This window comes from Cydia pomonella, chromosome 24 (assembly GCF_033807575.1).
Source record: "Cydia pomonella isolate Wapato2018A chromosome 24, ilCydPomo1, whole genome shotgun sequence".
Classification (NCBI taxonomy): Eukaryota; Metazoa; Arthropoda; class Insecta; order Lepidoptera; family Tortricidae; genus Cydia; species Cydia pomonella.
In genome coordinates this window covers 5,347,429-5,368,227 of record NC_084726.1, presented here as the reverse complement: position 1 = coordinate 5,368,227, position 20,799 = coordinate 5,347,429, and the positions used below count along the sequence as shown (strand labels likewise).

General features: G+C 36.5%; 2 protein-coding genes and 1 non-coding gene across 5 annotated transcripts in view; 2 read left to right on the top strand and 1 right to left on the bottom strand.

Annotated features, from left to right (window-relative positions):
• LOC133530999 (heterogeneous nuclear ribonucleoprotein L) overlaps positions 1 to 20,799 on the bottom strand; it is a 695,759-nt gene that overhangs the window by 147,099 nt on the left and 527,861 nt on the right. The gene's annotated exons all lie outside the window — the stretch shown is intronic.
• LOC133530957 (uncharacterized) lies at positions 7,493 to 9,455 on the top strand. Its single transcript, XM_061869017.1, has one exon. The coding sequence runs from the start codon at positions 7,893 to 7,895 to the stop codon at positions 9,111 to 9,113; it is 1,221 nt and encodes a 406-aa protein (XP_061725001.1). The 5' UTR covers positions 7,493 to 7,892; the 3' UTR covers positions 9,114 to 9,455.
• Trnat-agu (transfer RNA threonine (anticodon AGU)) lies at positions 14,416 to 14,489 on the top strand. The gene has a single exon. It is a non-coding gene; the product is annotated as a tRNA-Thr (tRNA).

Here is a 20,799-nt window from a genome sequence, read left to right as displayed (position 1 = left end):
AACAGAACCCAATAGAAGCGTGCAATGTCAGAAGCAAACGGCCGAGTGCACGCCAGTGTACGATGGGATTCCAATTCCAACAAGTGGCTCGGCGATATTGCCGTGCGTACACTGCGTGGTATAAAAAGTGTAAGTAGTTTCAATTTAATTAAAAATATGGAATATCACTTATGCAATTTCCATACGAAATATTGGTGTACCGCGCGTTTTCTTAACTATATGTAAATGCAACATTAACCACTCTAATGTCTTCAATTTAAGAAAACGCTTACGAATACTAGTATTATAATAATCATAAGCCTTCTATTTTATGTTATAATTTAATTTAATTAATTTAATTTAATTTAATCATTTATTTCGGATAACAAGACCCATACATTATTTATAGCGCGTTTTCCGTTTGTATTTACAAGCAAATCCTGGAAAGGCAACGACGTGACAATCCAAATCAGAAGGGACCTTATGGCGGTCGGCGCTTACGCCATTATTAGCGGCGCGCCATATGCGGTAAGGGGTTAAGTACGGTACCTTTTTAGGTGCATAAAAATGTAAAAAATGAGCGCTGTCTCGCCAACAAACCGCATAAGCAGTTTGGCGAGTAACTTTAAAATTGATTATGTATATGTGCCTTTGAAAAATATAAAAAAAAAAAAAAAAAAATACTAATGCGGTGCTACGCGACGTAAGCGCCAACCGCCATAAGGTCCCTTTTGATATGGATTTCAATTTATCTATTTTTGCCTGAACATACACAGTTGTCATGGTTACATGTAATTGGGGTGTTATAGGTACATATATCTTACTAAATCCCTATTTAGGAGTCAACTGGACGCTAAACTAATAAAAATTAATTAGGTATCCGTTTTTAAATCCCGTACACAATAGAATCCCGTACATATTTTTTTTTTAATTCCGCTACCTAAAGGTTGTCTGGAAGAGATCGCTTTTTAGCGATAAGACCGCCTGTTGTTTACCTCTTCTTTATGTATTGTATTATTTGTACTGTTTCTGTATTGAGGTGTGCAATAAAGAGTATTTGTATTCTATTGTATTGTACCACTCAGATATTTTTAAGCAAAGTTTAGAAAATGTACAGCAAAATTATCTGACATAATGTGTGTTCACTTTTCTCCAGCCTCCACTGCAATATACCTCACCCAAATGCACGTCATTAGAATCTCGGTCCCCGCATACGGTATGCGTATCGGATGTACACGTATATTAATACACCTGCGTTTCATATTGATATCTGCGCAATTTCCATTTAAGTGTACCTACAAAAATGCAAGTCATTTTAGAATTTGGATTTTTAAATATTATTTCCATTTTACATGAGCTCTTTTGATCCTAATACGAGAAAATAAGTGTCCCCAAAACTTTATATATTTCTTGTTAATCCGTTTTGTTATGGTCATAATATTTCTATTGGAAACGCGACTAAGTGGACAAAAAAATTTAGGACATTTTTTTTCTCTTTAAGGATGAAACGGGCTCGGAATTCTGAGTAGAAACAATATGAAAATTCCCTATTATAAGTATTATAACACTAAAGTTAGGGAATATCTTTAAATACAAATACCCATCTGCGGTACTAATTATTTTTTCTGCTGATGGCTTTTGACTCGAGCTTGAATAGATCAAGTTTACAACACACACTCTAAACTTAGTATTATACTTAAACATTTTTATACTTCTATGTGGCACGGGACTAAGGATATCGATAAATACGTTGCATAATAAGTTCACTTTCAAAACCTCAAAGAACAGACGGAGCAAAGAACATGTAATGTAACTTAAAGTTTGCATGTTCATTTTCCCGAATATAACCCAAACCGTAAGCCTCAAAGATATTCTAGTATAATGAAGTAGCATTTTCCATCCTTGTGCACTAAATATACTAGACCTAAGTCCGTCAAAGGCCGGTAATCCATTGTACGTTGGTTTAAATAAAATATATTATATTAGTAGGCAAATCACATTAGTTACGTCCTTTTTAGTTCAAGCAAGTCTAGTGCAGAGAGCATTCACCACGCTGAAAAAAGCATAACCTCATGTCAACTAGTATAAAAATAAATTTTCTCTTGATTCATAGTACAGTCAGCATCAAAAGTAGCGGATCAAACAAGGTTTCAAAAGTATCTACCATTCTGTAACAGCTTAACAAAATGTGGTGGTTCTATATGAAGAACAATTGAGACGTTAAAATATATACTTCTGAACGTAAATTTTAGAGATTTATCAATATTTGGAAAAGTTATCCGGAATATCAGATACTTTTGGCGCGTTGATTCATCCGCTACTATTGATGCTGACCCTACACACAGCTGCAAAAGTGCATACCTACTTTATGAATTCCATTCCTTAAGTGGGTATGCTACTACTCTACATCTAAGAAGAGATATATTCCTCAAACACAACTATTGGTTTATTACGGAGTTTGATGATCATTTTACGGTCTTTATCAATAACGATTATAAACCATACTTAAGTAGGATTGTTCTAAATCACTAGTTTTTTCGACAGCAAATGCACGAATTTAAAAAGTTTTCTTGATTTCCCCAAGGCCCCACAACGATTTGACCTGATGACGATGGGACCAAATGGGTGGAACCAACGCTTAGCTTGCTTTTCCCCCACTACGCACACAGGAAAAAAAATAAGACATTATTACACAAATTGAGTAAGTAATGAAATGATAGAAATGTAAGGCACATCAATTCATACATTGCGCTAGACCAAATTTATCAACGTTTGCGTCCAGTCTACAAAAGTCTGGTTTCATCCGAGTGTATGCGCTCGGTGTGTTTTAGGAATAACACCACAGCAGTGGCTTTGCACTGCATTGTGCATTTTAAGAACATAAGAAGATTGTGGTTTGTTTAAAGGAAGGTACGTTGTTTACTTTGTGAACAAATGCACATTTCCATTTTCATATACTGAATTAAAGAGTTTCATATGTTGAATGTAAGAGTAATATTAGCGGAAAATCGTAGAGCATTAGCATAAAATGATAGCAGAGAGGTGGGATTCGGATATTCTCCGCCGTTATACCGAACTCCATATCATACGACCTAAGAAATAGATATTTGTATGAAACCTGTAATATAAGATAGTTTACTAATGTAGTGTCAATGCAACTTATGTGGGAGACCGTACCCGATGCAACTTACGCAGCCTACCGTACGCATATCGCATCATCGGCAGCCAATCAGCGGCGATATCACGTCATCTACAGCCCCTGTGATTGGCCCAGGATGTTGCCACGGAGGAACCGAGCCCCACTCCACGCATTCGCTATTCGCCTCATTAATAGACGCACGCATACGTGCCTTTTTTAATACATAATTACTTTATTCTGTTTTTTTGTACCAAATGTACTAGTTGGTTATTAAAAGTATTTAAAACTAAAGGCGTCGTTACATTATTGCTGCTGAACCCGCTCCAAGAGGCTACGAGCTGAACCTTAGCCAGATCCACGCGCGACATAAAGTTTGGACCTTCGACCTCGGATGCAACCAGCAACGTGGCTACAAAGGATACTTAGCAAGAGTAACGCAATCGGCAAAGATAGCCATCGGCAGCTACTCAGTGCTTTGGTGAGGCGAACCAATCAAGAATAGCGACCCTGTCTCATTTCAGTTGTGATATACGTGTTCATATTTTAATTCCAGTGGTTGTAACGTGGCGTCTTTGTGATCTGCCTACACGCAAAAGGTCGCCAGGCCGGCAGCTGCATCGTTAGCAGTTGCAGGGAGCTTAGTACCTAATCCGGATAACTGTAAGTACCTCGCTTCTTACATCCTACCGACATGGCGGAAGAAAAGTTGTTAAAAGATCTTATTAAAAAGAGAGGTTCTGTTAAAGGTAGACTCACAAAATTCATTAAATATATAGAAACGTTCGACCAAGGTTTATCCATTAATCAAATGGCCGAAGTTAGGCTCCGCACTCAAGGCGCTACGGGTTTATACACCGAATTTAATAATATTCAGTCAAAAATTGAAGATGTTCTTCCCGAAACCGAACTGGACGCTCAACTCGACGCGCGAGACGAGTTTGAAGCCGAATATTATAGTATAATGGCCCAAGCTGAGAAATTGGTAAAGGACGAGGTTAAAATCGAATCCGAAAAGTCCGCGATTGCATTAAAATCGGTGAAATTACCTACCATTTCTTTGCCTAGCTTTGACGGTTCACATGAACACTGGATTACCTTTCGAGACACATTTTCGTCGTTAGTACACAACTCGCGAGAAATTTCAGACATTCAAAAATTTCACTATCTCAAATCGTCACTTACGGGAAGCGCGCAGTTAGTTATAGACTCACTTGAATTCTCAACCGACAATTACAATATCGCATGGGAGTTGTTATTGAATAGGTATAATAATAGCCGCTTACTTGTTCATAATCATGTAAAGGCCTTATTTTCAATGCAAACGCTGCAAAAAGAATCACCGGTGTTGCTAAGGAAACTTATAGATAACGTGTTAAAAAATATACGCGCTCTTAAAGCCCTAAAGGAGCCTGTAGACTCGTGGGACACTTTACTTATTTATATGATCGTTTCTAAATTAGATTCCACCACTGAGCGAGAGTGGGAGCAGCATAAAGGTTCTTTGTCGGCCGATTCAAGCGAGTCAAAATTAACTATTGACGATTTATTAACATTTTTAAGAGGCAGGGCAGACATGCTTGAAACTTTAATTGTAACGCACAGTAAGGCCAATTCGCAAGACAACAAAAAGTATACAAACAGTAATTATACACCAAAGTTGCATTGCAATGTCGCGACGGAAAAACCGCAGGTGAAAACACCTTTTAAAAAACAATTTAAATTATGTCCGATGTGTAGTGAGAAACATCCTTTATATTCATGCCAGTCGTTTCTGGATTTGAAAATGCAAGATCGATTGCAATTAGTACGGGATAAAAACCTTTGTGAAAATTGTCTGCGAACTGGTCATACAGCTGATGCGTGTAGGTATGGGCCTTGTAGGAAATGCGACAAAAAACATAACTCAATTATTCATCGTGATGAAGTTAATGTTATCAGTACAAACAGTTGTACCGGCATGTCGAATGCAAGCCAAAATAAACCTAATGAGCCCCATATTTCCACTGCTAAATCCAGTAATTATTCCATAACAAATCACGCACACATTGACAACGGTCAGGTGGCTGATTTAAACACAGATGTCCAATGCGCACAGGCATCATTCGATGAACCGGTTTTGTTGACAACCGCTATCATTGAAATAGTCGATGATTTAGGTAAAATTACGAAGGCATGCGCGCTTCTCGACAATGGAAGTGAACGGTGCATTATATCTCAATCATTATGCGATAAATTAAATACGCGCGTTATACAGTCCACACGAAGCTTGTTTGGCGTCGGGGAGGTGCCGGTCTCACAGCACACGCGGTTTTGTGATATTGGCATTAAATCCTTAACTAGCACTTATTCTACGCGCATTAAGTGTTTAGTATTACCACGCGTAACCCCCCCGCGGCCATACCTTAATATGCGCAAAGAACAATTCGTTATACCGGACGGAATCGTGCTCGCGGATCCCAATTTTTATGAAAAAAAACCGATAGACCTTATAATAGGGGCAGATATATATTGGGACGTGATTCAAGAAGGTATTATTCGCTTAGGTAACGGAGCGGTTATGCAAAATTCGCATTTGGGCTGGTTCGTATCCGGGCGTACATATAATTCATATAATACGCGCAAAAATACAACAAAAACTAACGTTGTATGTAATTTCATGCAAACTATAGACATGCAAGTTTCTATAGACGAGCAGTTACGTAAATTTTGGGAACTCGAAGACGCGCCGATAAGTCAACGGGTTAACGAATCGCGCAGTGAGGAAGAACGTATCTGTGAGGATTTGTTTATGCAGACTACAAAACGGCTCGACGACGGTAGGTTCTGTGTATGCATTCCGTTCAAAAAGTCACCTGAGATTTTAGGCGATACGCGCAAACAAGCCGAACATAGATTCTTCGCATTAGAGAAACGGTTAGAACGTTATCCGAATTATAAAAAAATGTATAGCGACTTCATTAAGGAATATTGCGACTTAGGTCACATGGAGCATGTAGATTCGTATGGTACGCCACACTACTTTACGCCACATCATGGCGTTTTTCGTGAAAACGCCAAAACTACACGCTTAAGGGTTGTTTTTGACTGTAGTTGTGCGTCCACGTCGGGATATTCACTTAATGATTTGCAATTTGTAGGTCCCGCGATACAGGGTGATTTGTTATCCATACTATTGCGCTTTAGGGAAAACAAGTATGTGGCGTGTGCGGATATCGAAAAAATGTACCGCCAGGTACTGGTTGACGAGAAACAACGCGACTTGCAATTAATTATTTGGCGGGAAAATCCCTCTGACCCACTGCAAATATACAAATTAAAAACTGTGACTTATGGCACGAATTCCGCCCCGTTTTTAAGTTGTAGGTGCCTTAAGCAGTTAGCGCTAGAGTGTGATGACCCTGAAATAGCCAGCGTAATTAACAATGATTTTTACGTTGATGACCTTATTTGTGGCAACCCTAACCAGGATAAATTAAAACAAATTTGCACAAAGGTCGTCAAGGTCTTGCAGTCGGGATGTTTTCCATTGCATAAATGGATTTTTAATTTCGATTTTGATGAATTTACCGAATCGATGGACTCGTCCAAAGAGTTATCATTAGGTGAAAACGTACAAAACAAAACGTTAGGGTTAGGATGGTACAACCGCTCTGATGAATTGTTTTATCACACTAGATTTGAAATAAATTCTAAGCCGATAACAAAGCGCATTATCTTATCGGTTTCGTCTCAAGTCTACGACCCTCTCGGCTTGCTTAGCCCAACTATTATGATCGCGAAAGTACTTTTACAGAGGTTGTGGATGCTAAAGGCCGATTGGGACACCCCGGTCCCGAACGACATCGCAAAAACATGGACACGATTTGTCGCTGATCTTTCGAATTTAAAGTCAATTCGCATTCCGCGTTACGTATTAAATGACAACCCTAAACATTTAGAGTTGCATATTTTTTGTGATAGTTCTATAACCGCGTACGGAGCGTGCGCTTATGTTCGCGCTATCGATAATGATAACAGTGTCACAGTCAGGTTATTATGCGCAAAAGGGAAGGTGACCCCAATAAAACCAGTGACCCTGCCAAAATTAGAATTATGTGCGGCGCTAGTAGCGGCACGACTATATGCAAAAATAGATAGTTCACTTCGCAGTCGGTTTAACAAAGTAGTATTTTGGTCCGATTCCACAATTGTCCTAGGTTGGCTACGCACGCCACCTAACTTACTTAAAACGTTTGTACAAAATAGGGTTACCGAAATACACGATTTAACGCAAAATCATCCCTGGCATCACGTAAGAAGGGAAAACAACCCCGCTGACTTGATCTCGCGATCTCGGCCGTTAAATTCGTTGTGGTCTTCTACATTTTGGGAACAAGGCCCAGAGTTCCTTCGCGATAATAATTTCGAGCCTAACTCTGACTTAAAAAATAACCAAAATAATGACGATTTGCCCGAGCTAAAGGCGAATGTTTCACTTGTTTGTGTACCTAATCGTGACAATGAGGGATGTTTTCCTTTCCATAGATTTTCTCAATTCAATCGTTTACAGCGTACCGCGGCGTATGTTTTGCGATTTATTTACAATGCGCGCAATAAACTTAGCAAAAAAACTGGGTCATTAAGTGTAGACGAGTTGAATGAATCCGTTCTGTTGCTAGCCAGGCTGGCGCAGTATGAGTCATACCGAGATGTGCATAATTGCTTATCACGTAAACGGCTGTTAACAAACAAACACGGTGCAAGCCTTACTAAATTAAATTTATTTCTTGACAACATGAATGTGTTAAGAGTAGGCGGCCGTTTAGAAAATGCTAGCCAGTTTAGTTACGAGAAAAAACACCCTATTTTAATTTCGTGTAAACATTATTTAGCCGTGCTATTATTTCGTTTCGAACATAAGCGACTGTTGCACGCGGCGCCACAGCTGTTGTTGTTTACTATAAAGGAAACCTGGTGGCCAGTAGGAGCTAGAAATTTAGCACGAAAGATTGTTCATGATTGTGTCACGTGCAAACGGATGCAAGGTCAAACATTGACACCTATCATGGGCAATCTGCCTCGCGAACGATTGGAACCAGGGTATCCGTTCATATACTGCGGCGTGGATTATGGTGGTCCAGTGCTTGTTTTGAATCGCAAAGGTAGGGGTGCGAAATTAATAAAATCATATATTTGTTTATTCGTATGTTTAGTAACGCGCGCTATTCATTTAGAACTGGTCAGTGACCTCTCGTCTGATGGTTACTTATTAGCATTAAAACGTTTTATATCGCGTAGGGGTAAACCTGTTGAAATAATAAGCGATAATGGAAAAAACTTTGTCGGACTAATGAACGATTTTGAAAAATTTCTTTCAAGTATATCTGGCGATATACAAGAGTACGCCTTGTCTCAGAAAATTAAATTTCGCATGAACCCGCCGTACGCCAGTCATTTCGGTGGGATGTACGAGGCAGGTATTAAAAGTTGTAAATACCATTTGCGACGCGTTGTAGGCAACGCACATTTGACGTTTGAACAATTAAGCACGACCTTGACCGAGATTGAGGCCTTGCTTAATTCTAGACCACTTACTCCTATGTCATCTGACCCCAACGATTTTTTACCGCTTAGCCCAGGGCATTTCTTGATTGGTCGTCCGCTAACCGCACCTGTGTGCGCTAGCCTGAGCGACGTTCCTGAGCATCGGTTAACGCGTTACCAGAGAGTCGAACAGCTTCGTCAGCATTTCTGGAGTCGTTGGTCGCGAGAGTACGTGACGGAGTTACAAGCCCGATCAAAATGGAGGTTTCAGTCTGATGACCTCAAAGAAAACACGCTTGTCGTCATAAAGGAAGACAATGCTCCCCCGCTAAAATGGAGTTTAGGCCGAATCGTCAAAACGTATCCAGGCAAGGACGGCGTCTCGAGAGTGGCCGACGTAAGGATGCCTTCTGGAGGAACTGTGAGACGCGCTTTCTCGAAACTGTGTCCGCTTCTTCAGCCAGACTGTTAGCCACGTCATCAGTCCCATTATCACGTTTTGTAAACCACCAGTTTCCAAGGCCGGGAGTATGTCAATGCAACTTATGTGGGAGACCGTACCCGATGCAACTTACGCAGCCTACCGTACGCATATCGCATCATCGGCAGCCAATCAGCGGCGATATCACGTCATCTACAGCCCCTGTGATTGGCCCAGGATGTTGCCACGGAGGAACCGAGCCCCACTCCACGCATTCGCTATTCGCCTCATTAATAGACGCACGCATACGTGCCTTTTTTAATACATAATTACTTTATTCTGTTTTTTTGTACCAAATGTACTAGTTGGTTATTAAAAGTATTTAAAACTAAAGGCGTCGTTACATTATTGCTGCTGAACCCGCTCCAAGAGGCTACGAGCTGAACCTTAGCCAGATCCACGCGCGACATGTAGTTTTATAAGTGTCTTGTAACTAACAATCTATGGATCGGAGGAATCTGAAAATAAATAATTTTTATTTTTATTTTATTATTTATTTTATTTATTAGACTTTTTCTTTGCCGCGACATCTATTGTCGAGTAACATTACTGAGAGTTCCGCTACTTGACGCTAGATGTAGACTACGAAAATAATCGTATTTTTGGTAACAAACCCGTTGTATATGCAGTGAGTACTCTTGGTTTTTTAATTCTCTTTGGTACAGTCGAAGTCAAAGATATGTTTACATTTTTCGCCTCATTAAAAAGGAGTAAGATGCAAAAGTGTTAACGTAACGTTCCACGGGAAAAGGTACCTTATCGCGGTTGGCGCTTACGTCGCGTAGAACCGCATTAGTATTAAGCATACTAATACGTAACGCCGAACGACGTAAGCGCCATCCGCCATAAGGTACCTTTACGCGTGGGACGTCACATATCTTTAACATCGAATATACATGCTTGACAGGTAGTCAGATTTTGAAATTTGTTATAGTTTTAATGTCGATATGATAAGCTGATTATAATACGAAGTTGAGTTGCACGAAAGAATGATATCAAAACTAGGTGAAAAAGACATCAATTTGTAACTTTTGTGCGTTCAAATCGGCCTTCTGTATATAAAATGACAATCTGTTGGGCTAATATGGTCGGCTCTTTATCATTTGTCACCATGCCTGTCACGTTCTAACAAGTATGTAAGTGCGAAAGTGACGGGCATAGTGACAAGCGATAAAAATGGAACCAACCCCTGCTGTTTTAGTAAAATTAATGATAAATTATATACTTATGTCATATGTACAACGTAAATATTAAATCGGACGAGTTAAAGGCATTTTACACCGCCCGATTTGAATAATAATACCAATTCTCTCTCTCTAGGGAGCGAATTAAGCGCGAAACGCGACAAATATAACCGGTTCATTAATTACCCACATAAATTACCTCTTTGTTTTAGCCAGACTAGTATTAAAGAGCATCGGAACAGTGATTAAATACTCGCTGTGAAAATACTTGTGAGTAAAGTACTCCGCTTAAATGTGATAGTATAAACTACTTCTGTCTCTCGTTTCTTTATTGTTATGCATATACAATTTTCGTTTTTTTTAATTTGTTTTTATAGTTCTGTAAACTTGTTCAGTATTGCCCACCATTGCCTGGCTTGAACAAACTGTGTTTCTCTACCAAACCACTCAGCATTGCGATACAACGATGAAATGCCGCCAGCATCCTTGGTACAATGCCTCAAGGGCCTATTTTAGATTCAAGCTAGTTATAGTAATCCTCTGTATATATCCATTATGTATATTGTTATTGTAAAAAACGTATTATGTAGTATATTTCATTTCTCATAATTGGAGAAAGATGATTTTTATTAAATATCTATTCAGTAACAAAAAAAATGGTACGGGTAATAAATATAGTATAAGAAAGGCGACTCAAGTTAAAGATATGTAGTTTATTTTTCGAGTAGGCATATTACAATGCGCTTTGAACGTCAAATGAAGCTACTTTTAGAAATAAAATACATAATTATAGTTTTTACCATGATACCTTGTATTGATGAGGTAATTTGCGGTACCTATCTGTTTATTTATCAAGTTAATAAGGCAAATAAAATACAACAAAAGTCGAAATTTTATGAAGACACATTAAATAATCCTAAGAAACCCTGGAATAGGTATATCATATTCCAAACAGGTAAAAAATACCAAGTATAAAATACTCGTCACCAAAAGCAAAGGGAAATAAATAAAAATAGCGACACAAGTGATTTATGCCGTCTGCGCCGGGTGCAGTGTTACTTGGAAAAGGGTGTAACTCTATACTAATTTAAGTATATTTGAAACTTTTTCGAAATAAATTATTGTCAGCCGCAACTGCTCATTTGTTTTTTAATGCTAGAACAAATAGATTAATTATCACTGGGGCTTTATTGATCTTAAACCGGCTTATAAAAAAATAAGTTAACGCAGAAGAGATAAGGTGAAATTAAATTTAAAATAAAAGTGCCTTTGAAGGTTACAACCAAAGAGTAAAGTAAGTATATAGGAAAAGAGATCCCTCTTGAAGCATTTTAAGGAAACTAATTTCAAAGCGCTATCTCTAATTTGCATACGAAACTAGCTATGTATGTGTGCGTGCACATCTACATATGCATCCGTATGTGTAGGTATTTTCGTACTACAGAATATTAGGTCAACTTGGGCGGTTTACAAGTAAATTTTTTGTTTGCTTTCTTGTCTTTTTCGACATTTTGGGGTTGGTCCCATAGTAAAAGTTGCTCAGTATGACCTATATATTCACATCGTAAATTATTGCACGTGACTAAAATAACACTCTGTATTATAAATACGACACTAATGTTGGGCACTTTAAGCTAACTGTTTTGACATTAGAATATTTATAACATTAAAAATGTGATTGATAAACTTCAACACGTACTCGCAAAATTAGTTATTCCTTTGGATTAAGGGGCTACCGCGAACACAGAAGTTCGCAAATTGCGGGCATCTTTCTCTTTTTCTCCAATTAAGACGTAGTTAGCGTGACAGTGAAAGATGCCCGCAATATGCGAACTTCGGTGTTCGCGGTAGGCCCTCAGCTGTAATACAGAATAGCCCAAAAATACGTTGACAAATATTTTGTAACGCTGCATATTGTAGACAATTTTCAAAAACGTGTGCGTTTGTGTATTAAAGCTAAAGAAATTTTTAAGAGAATTAATTTTACTATAGTTAAGCCAGGGAGTGTCTCGTATCAAACATAAAACCAGAGAATCATACTTACTGTCCTTGTCTTTCGCTATTAGTAATAGCACCCAAAAGAAAGGGATGAATATAGTTTTTTTGCTTCTTATTTACTGTCAAATTTTGTATGCACACTGTACCAAGTCCTATGGGCCATACTGTTTTTACAACAAAGAGTTGATGAGCATGGATATTTGTTCCTAAATCTTGGGTGTTTTCTATGTATTTAAGTATTTGTAAATATTTATATATTATATACATCGTAGACAAAGTACCCTCAACACAAGCCATATTGAGCTTACTGTGGGACTAAGTCAATTTGTGTAATAATGTCCTATAATATTTAAAGCCTGACCATTAATATATGATCACGCGCCATATTGCGGAATTTCATTGGAATTAAATTTTTCATACTAAACTGAACTGTCACTCTATGTATACTCGTACATGAGAATAACAGCGCCCTCTTGACAATGATCATTTATTTCTGGTCGGGCTTTATTTATTTATTTAAATATTGTAGAGCCCCACTAAAAACGATTTTTCAAATTCGACTCCGAAGGGGTGAAAATGGGGTTGGTATTTTTACGACCTTTTACGCGAACGAAGTTATATACTTAAGTATATAACTTAATATAAAAAAAACACATTACCCTCCTTCCTGTCACGAATAGGTACAAAATATACAGAGCATAATGTTTACAACAGAGCTCACTGTTTAAACTGGATTATCATGTAATCCATATTTAGTTATGTTGAAACACAAGCCTAGGATTATGGAAAATCAATATGTTTACAATACGAGTATATCACTCCGTTTCCATTCAACCATTTGAAAGATTAGTAGACAATGGACTATTGTATGTATCGCGATTATGAAAGGACTAGCTATGATGGATAAAAACTACCCTGTGTTCTGGGCATCAAACTGTCTCCATACAAAATTTCATCGAAATCGGCCCAGCGGTTTAAGCGGTAAAAGACAGACAGACAGAGTTTTCTTAAGGAACGTCAAATATTAGAAAGTGATGTTTTTAATTGAAGAAACACAACATCGTATCTAGACATAATATTTGACGAATCTTAAAGTTCGAATCAGGCCGTGAGTAGGGTTTACTCGTACTTTAGTAAACATCAATAATTATGGTCTGAAATAATCGTCAAATGTCGAAAAATTCACCCAATTCACTTTTTAAAGACAGTTACCAAACATGCATCTCTGTGTTCTACCATATCTATAAGGAACCATCTACTAAACATGGTAGGAGAAAGTGATACAAAATTTCTTCTAACAAACTGAACCGCTATTGTCCCTCGAAGTCTTGGACAACGATGGGACCAAATAACAACACGAAATACTTAAGAAAGTTGATCCACCCAAATATAATACTTTATAAACCGTGTTTTCCAGGTAAATGTAAATAGGCCCTAAGGCGAAGGGTCTCGTAAGGACCTTATAAGATAAAAAGAAATTATTCATTATCTCCGAAATGGAGTTAATTAGAATACGAATACGGTGTCTTTGAGAAAGTTACTTAATTGAATCTCAGGAATGCACCCTTGAAATTAACGGAAATAAAAAAACAAGGTGTATAACATTGACGTATGTATTAGGTTTCAGGTTCTGCCCTTTTTTTAAAGTTGAAAGCAACTTTTTTTCATTTTTTTTTTCCTGAAAACAACGCAAGCTTATAATTTTACACCAATTCAAATGTCAAGTATGCTAATACTTGCAATAGCATTAATGAGTTGTAATATTGACTCTCCATTAGACAACGATATATTCGACGAGTATGATGACATTGATGACCTCGTCAAACAAGTTAAATTCCCACAAAAAACCATATAATAGCGTCATACAATAACACCTGCTTATTATCATATCAGTACAATTAAACCAGATAACAGTTGTCAAGACGCCCACTTTAATACACGAATACATCTACAATGTGATAAATTATCACTGATAATAATGTAATCGAGGTCAAAGACATGTTTACGTACACTTTTGCGCTTTATTCCTTCGTAATAAGGCAACATGTAAATATATCTTTGACGTCGACTGTACAACAATACGGACTGATAATTTCGCCAGGCGAGACAACGGCGCCGTGGCTTAGTTGGTTAAAGCGCCTGTCTAGTAAACAGGAGATCACGAGTTCGAATCTCGTCGGGGCCTGAAAGTGGTGAACTTTTTGTTTTTTTCTTGTAAGGTTCACTTCACCTTGAAGTGATCACAAAAATGTTACAAACTTTTTTTTATTTTTTTAGTGTTATCTTATTTGACAATTTTTTTTCTATAGAGTAGCGTCCCAATTCAAACTTTAAGATACGTCAAAAATTTCCTAAAGATACGATATTATGGATTGGATTTCAGTGTCAAAAGTGACGTTTTTGTTTGAAGAAACGTCACTTTTGAGACTGACATATATAATCCATATCGTATCTTAAGCAAATGTTTGACATATCGGGCCAACTGTATTAAAATTATTGTTAAATAATATCATCGTCTCGGACTGAAACTTAGAGGGCAGACAACCTAACCTTAACCTTTAGACAGGAATTAAAGTAGTCATTACATTTGTAAAATATGTAATTTATAAAACATGGACAACATTTCTTTGACGTCTAAACTGTAAATTAGTTTAGACGTCAAAGAAAACTTACTTTCATTACAATTTTATTCGTGGAATTGCAAATATTTTTATTTGACGAAGAGCTTATTTTTATGAATATTATGATATAAACGATCAAAAAATGTTCTTGATTTTTGCTGTTTTGCATACTTAATTTGAAGCTATGTTTGGCACTTACATAGTCTTAGGTGAAGATGGAAGGGATTTTCAAAATGAAGATATTTACCTGTAAAGAAACAAACACACATTAGCATATCCGAAAATCAATTAATTAATTATAATTAAACATAAAAAATGATTAAGAAGTTACACATACGTAGGACTCGTATTTTAAGAAGAGGCGAAATAGGGTGATTAAATGTAATTACGAGTATAAAGTGAATGGTAAAACGGAATAAATTAGTTAGTAACATTTCTGTCGTTCTAAAGGAAAAGGGACCGTATTGCGTCTAGAGAACACGATATAATTAACGATTATTTATTCAATACATCAGCATCTTCTGTACTAAGAAAACTTCCGTGAGTTCCGTGAGAAACAGATATATTAAAGATATTAATATACGGGTCACTCACGTATTTCAAGTCGAACATTGATCGATATGTGTCAACCTATACCAGCCTATACCAGAGGGGAAATACGTTAGTGACTAGATTTACTCTGCCCTGCTTGTCCCTGGCAATAGTTGTACTATTTATACAACTATCTTTTTTATTTTATTTTTTATTTTTGCTTGTTTTTGTACTGTGCCACTAACATAGTTATTAAGATACTCTGTAACTAACCATATATGGATCAACTTGGTCTGAAATAAATGATTTTATTATATTATTATTATTTACTATATTAAATATGCTGTACTAACATCGATTTAATGGACCATATATTGGATCGATGTGTACTAAGGTAAACGAAAACTACACATTTTGTTTTTAGGAGTATTTAGCATTTATTAAATGTAAACTGCCAAATTGGGGTTTATAACTTACATAATATTATTTCTTTAAGAAATACATAACAATCACATTTAAATAAAAAACGAGTAAACTAAACTGTTTTTTAAATTGTCTTCGTGAATGCAATCCGGTTACAACGTTTATTTTAAACGTAATGTTTTGTTTGTTAATGTTCTTATATACAATACATTTAAGGTACAAATTCGAATAACATAGAGTTCGATTATACAAATGTGAAAATGTGTTTATTTAGAATACACGTGTCTACGATCATAGTAGTGATTTAATACTGACGTAAAATAAATCGTAATAACTCTAAACCAAATGCATTATAAATCGAATCCTAATAACAACACTTTAAAATTCAATTTCTAACGCATCATACCCGTTTCGGATGCTGACTTTTGTATTCCTAAAGGTAAAAGAAGTATTACTTTAAAATATCTATTCACATGATTACAATTTTAGACTCTATTTCGTAGTGATACAATTTAAATTCCAATTAGTTTTAAAGGTTATTTATGACTATTTGATTGTGACGTTGTGGTATGTTTTGACACGAGCTTGACACGTGGTTGCGGTTGGTAGCGATTTGTTAGTTTTGGATTTTTTGCTGTGAGATTTGTTTATGATTTGTGGTTGAAAGCCATTTATAATGTGGATTTGAATTCGATTTGTATATTTTTTTTGTTTGTGGTTTTAAATTCTTATTTTAAATAGGTATTTTAAATTTACACAACACCCAACACCTGATCAGTAAAAAATTAAGAGAAGACAAGACTTTTCTAAGTAACTATAACTTTTGTCTAATGTCAATAATTTCTTAAAATAAGATTGGCTTTTCCAGTTTTATAAAAATGTATTTTTATACGATACTTCCTCCAATAGCCGGTTTTCATGAAATATTTTTTTGACTTTCAATATTACTTAAGGAAAATTTACAGTTAATTTTAAAATACTAAAGCAGCAGAACAATAAAAAAGTGCAAATATATTTTGATGTTAACTTATGGGTTTCCTTTAATTTTCATTTTTTTATTGACTGCTATTAAATTGCATATACATATTCTACTCGCACTTTCTACTTTTTGGTAAAATACCATTATAAAGCTACCTATATAATACAGATAATTATAAAAGTTTATTTAAGTTAAAAATATTCTGCATACAGAGGCTCTGTAACAGAGCGAAATAAACTTTTTCCCAATCGGACCCCACTCTTTTTTTTAGTTAAATGCAGTGTATAGTCAGCATAAGCACGTCTATCCAATAGCATATTAAAAGTAATGAAATCCCGCGCCGGCACCGCGGACCCGCGGGACCGCCTCTGCCGACGGTACAAAATGGATCCCGATTGAATTTATCTGCCGAATGAATACTGAATTATTGGTAGAGACAGTTATTTGCGATTTCACGAGAACGGGGAAAGAGGATGTTTTTTTATGAATGTCAATATTTAAGATTTATTGTTCGCTCTGCTCTATCCGTCTGGACATTTTATTAAAACTAATATAAACTTGATACATACAAATATAAGTTTTAAAACATTATACATGGTTATCACTCCTGCGATTTATGTTAATAGAAAATCCTATATGTTTATGTAGATCAGGGTTCAATTAGAAAAATAGGCCTCAAGGAAGAGGAGGTCCCGGGTTCGAATTCCAGTAAGACCATTTATTTGTGTGTTCATCACAAATATTTAATAAAAATAGAAATAGTTTATTCGTGGCAAAAATATTCCCGAGTTATGGTTGTTATCTAATAAGACACAAACCCTTCAACCTTCTTATATTATGAACAGGAATGAAGAAGTATTTACAAAGCAAAACAATAAAAATACCTACCTAAATTTTGATTAAAACTGACATCTGGCGATGGCAACGCGCAGATGTGTACTTCCGACACAAGCTGGGCCTTTTTGCTAATACAAAATGTTATTAATGAAATATCTAAAATGATTTCTTGATTTCATTTAAAAAGAAACATTGCTGACGTTACCAACACCGTGCTTATGCAAGCACTGTTTTTTTTAAATCAATTTCAAAGTCTCGCGTTTTTGTTCAATTTCTTCTCTTTCATTTTATACTGGTGCGAGCAAGATGCTTATCGATAACAGTTTTTTTTTATTCCCTTGGTCGCTTCCTAATCCCTGTCTAGCCATAAACCCCGTTACAAATAAAGTAACACCACTTCTTATAATGCAATAATTACCCCCCTATTCAATAATACACCTTACCTCCATTGAAATAAATTCCAAAAATGTTCGCTCATTTTTCCCGCGTAACAAAAGGACTAGTTTATATAATGACAGGTTATTTTCAGTTACGAGGGTAAAATAAACGTTAGTTAATTATTCAGTGTGTAATCCGTCGTACGGTCGGACCCTAATTCGAGGGTCCGAAGGCGTACATGGCTAATATATTGTTAGGAGTATTTTGAAACTAAACAAAACGCCACATGACCAACTTTGGCAATATTACAAATGGAAAGCATCAGATAACGTAGGTATAATTTCTGAAGATCGGTTTATAAACTACTGGCTTCAAATTCCATAAATTAATAATGCTTCGGTGTTAATTATATTGTTATCACTTTTAGTTTTTGGATTTAGAAATGATTGTAGTTATTATTCTAAATAATAAAACGCGTTTAACCGATTTTCAAGACCGAAGTGATTCCATAAGAGCTCCGTGAACAAAGTTTTGTACGGAGCTCTTAAAATAACGAGCTCTGCTATTTTTTCGATATTCAGCCGCAGATATTGCTAAGCACTAAACATTGTCTAGAATATAATGGTAGCTAAAACACAATCGTTACATTTTATGCCTATATGTTATATTTCATATGCGAAACTACTTCTAGTAAAGAACGTCTAGTAAAAATAATAAGACACTTACTTTTTCTTTAAACAATAATACTTTTAAGTAGTATGCATTAATATTTTCAATGAGTAGTATTTTAAAATTGTTGATATGCTTGTTTTTGCTTGTATGTAAATACCATGTTGACGTGTAAAAGTGCCCTTGTGGCCTATTTGCTGAATAAATGTTGAAGTTGAAGTTGATGAAGTTGAACGCGACTACAAAACCATGAATTAAAGCTGTCCATAAGTTGGCTAATTAAGAGTTTTCTGACACAAGTTTAGATTTTAATATAGCTCTACCGGTTGACGCTTCATATCTCTTCAAATACAATAGGTGCGTTATAATAAGTTAAAGTACTGCTTATAATTGAAATATGATTACTGTAGTTACCAAAGTGCCGTCGCCGTTTCATTATTTATTTACATAACGGTTGATCAGGTGTATCAAGGACATGACATGTAAAGTGTACGATGGTTTAGGATGTCATGCAATGTCATGAAAAAGCACATATGTTCGTTAAGTTGGGATTCTCTTAGTTATATAGCGTAGATCGTTCTTACAGTCAAGTGTAAAAATATGGGTGTACACATCTTACTCAAAAATATGTCCTATAGCATCTTATTCCAGTGTAATAAGAGCGTAGTACCATATTTATGAGACAATTCTTTCGATACATATTTTTGCACTTGACTGTACACCACAATTTTTAGCCATCTGACGAAGTAGGAAATATTTTAAGGGGTTGTCTTGTTAATACATTTGTAAAGCGTGCAAATGTTATTTTTCTTATAGAAGTTCCTGTTGCTAGGCGTATTTGAATTTAAAAGAATATTGACTTGACTTTGAGTTACTTTTTCGCGTACACGGCTTAAAGGCATTAAGACGATTGGACCAAAGCGTCAGTATCATAATTATGTTTACTACTTTTTTCCTAGGTCCCTGCTAACGTTTTCAAGTTAATAACCAGCACTCAAACTTTTAGTGCGGATGACGTAAAATGACGCCATAAAATACTTGTTTGTCTCACTTTACTGGCAAGGTTGTTGGTAAACGACCTAGAGGCCGCAGTCCAACATGGTGGGCAGATCAAGTCCGTTCTTCCCTGGACACCTAACTGCACGTACAAAAACAGGCACAGATGTTGGGACACTGTCAAAGAGAATATACTGGTTCCACGGGGATTTCACGACCCTCGTAATAAGGAACATGACGCGTGGAGGGATCTCACTTCAATTTAAAAAAATGCAATAAATAAATATTGTAAGACATCCTTACAAAATTTGACTACTTCAAACATCGGTATATAAAGGACTCAGAAACAAATATCTGTGCTCATCACACAAATAAATGCCCTTACCACGATTTGAACCCCGGACCATCGGCTTCATAGGCAGGGTTACAACACACTAAGGCCAGAGCGGTCGTCTAAAATAAATAAATAATGCTCTTATGTAGGTACGGTTACTGTCTTTAATTGTTTCTTCATCTTTTATTCTTCTCGGCATATTCGCGTCCACTGTTGAACATATACCTCTTTCATGGATTTCCATGTTGTTATGTATGCGGCGGTTCTATGCCAGGTCGGCCCTGACGTCTTTCTGATATCGTCCGACCATCTGGCATCTGGCAACATTAACGCAGCGGCTTACGTGAGCGAATAACTCGCGAACGCGAAGCGGCGCGGGTGACTTCAATCCTTTGATACCTACGGAAGTGTCCTACGTGGGCGATCTCGTTGTGAACGCAAATGCCGTTGGGCCGCTGCGCCGCTCCGCGTCGCATCGCGAGTTATTCGCTCACGTAAGCCGCTGCGTAATTGTTTAGCCAAGCCTAAATGGCTCAAAAATTAAAGACCGTGACTGTATAGAGAAATAAGTAACCGTGGAGTGTTCACTCCATATAATGAATAAAACCCATTTATAATAAGATTTGAGCGAGCTTTGCGAAAACTTATTTGCAATAATATTTTACTTAATAAGTATTAAGCGAGTGTTAAACTTATTAATAATACGTTTTACCATACGTCCAGGGAT

What these genes read in the sequence shown, in the direction of transcription:
- LOC133530957 (XM_061869017.1), top strand. Translation starts at nt 7,893, where the DNA reads ATGAATGTGTTAAGAGTAGGCGGCCGTTTAGAAAATGCTAGCCAGTTT.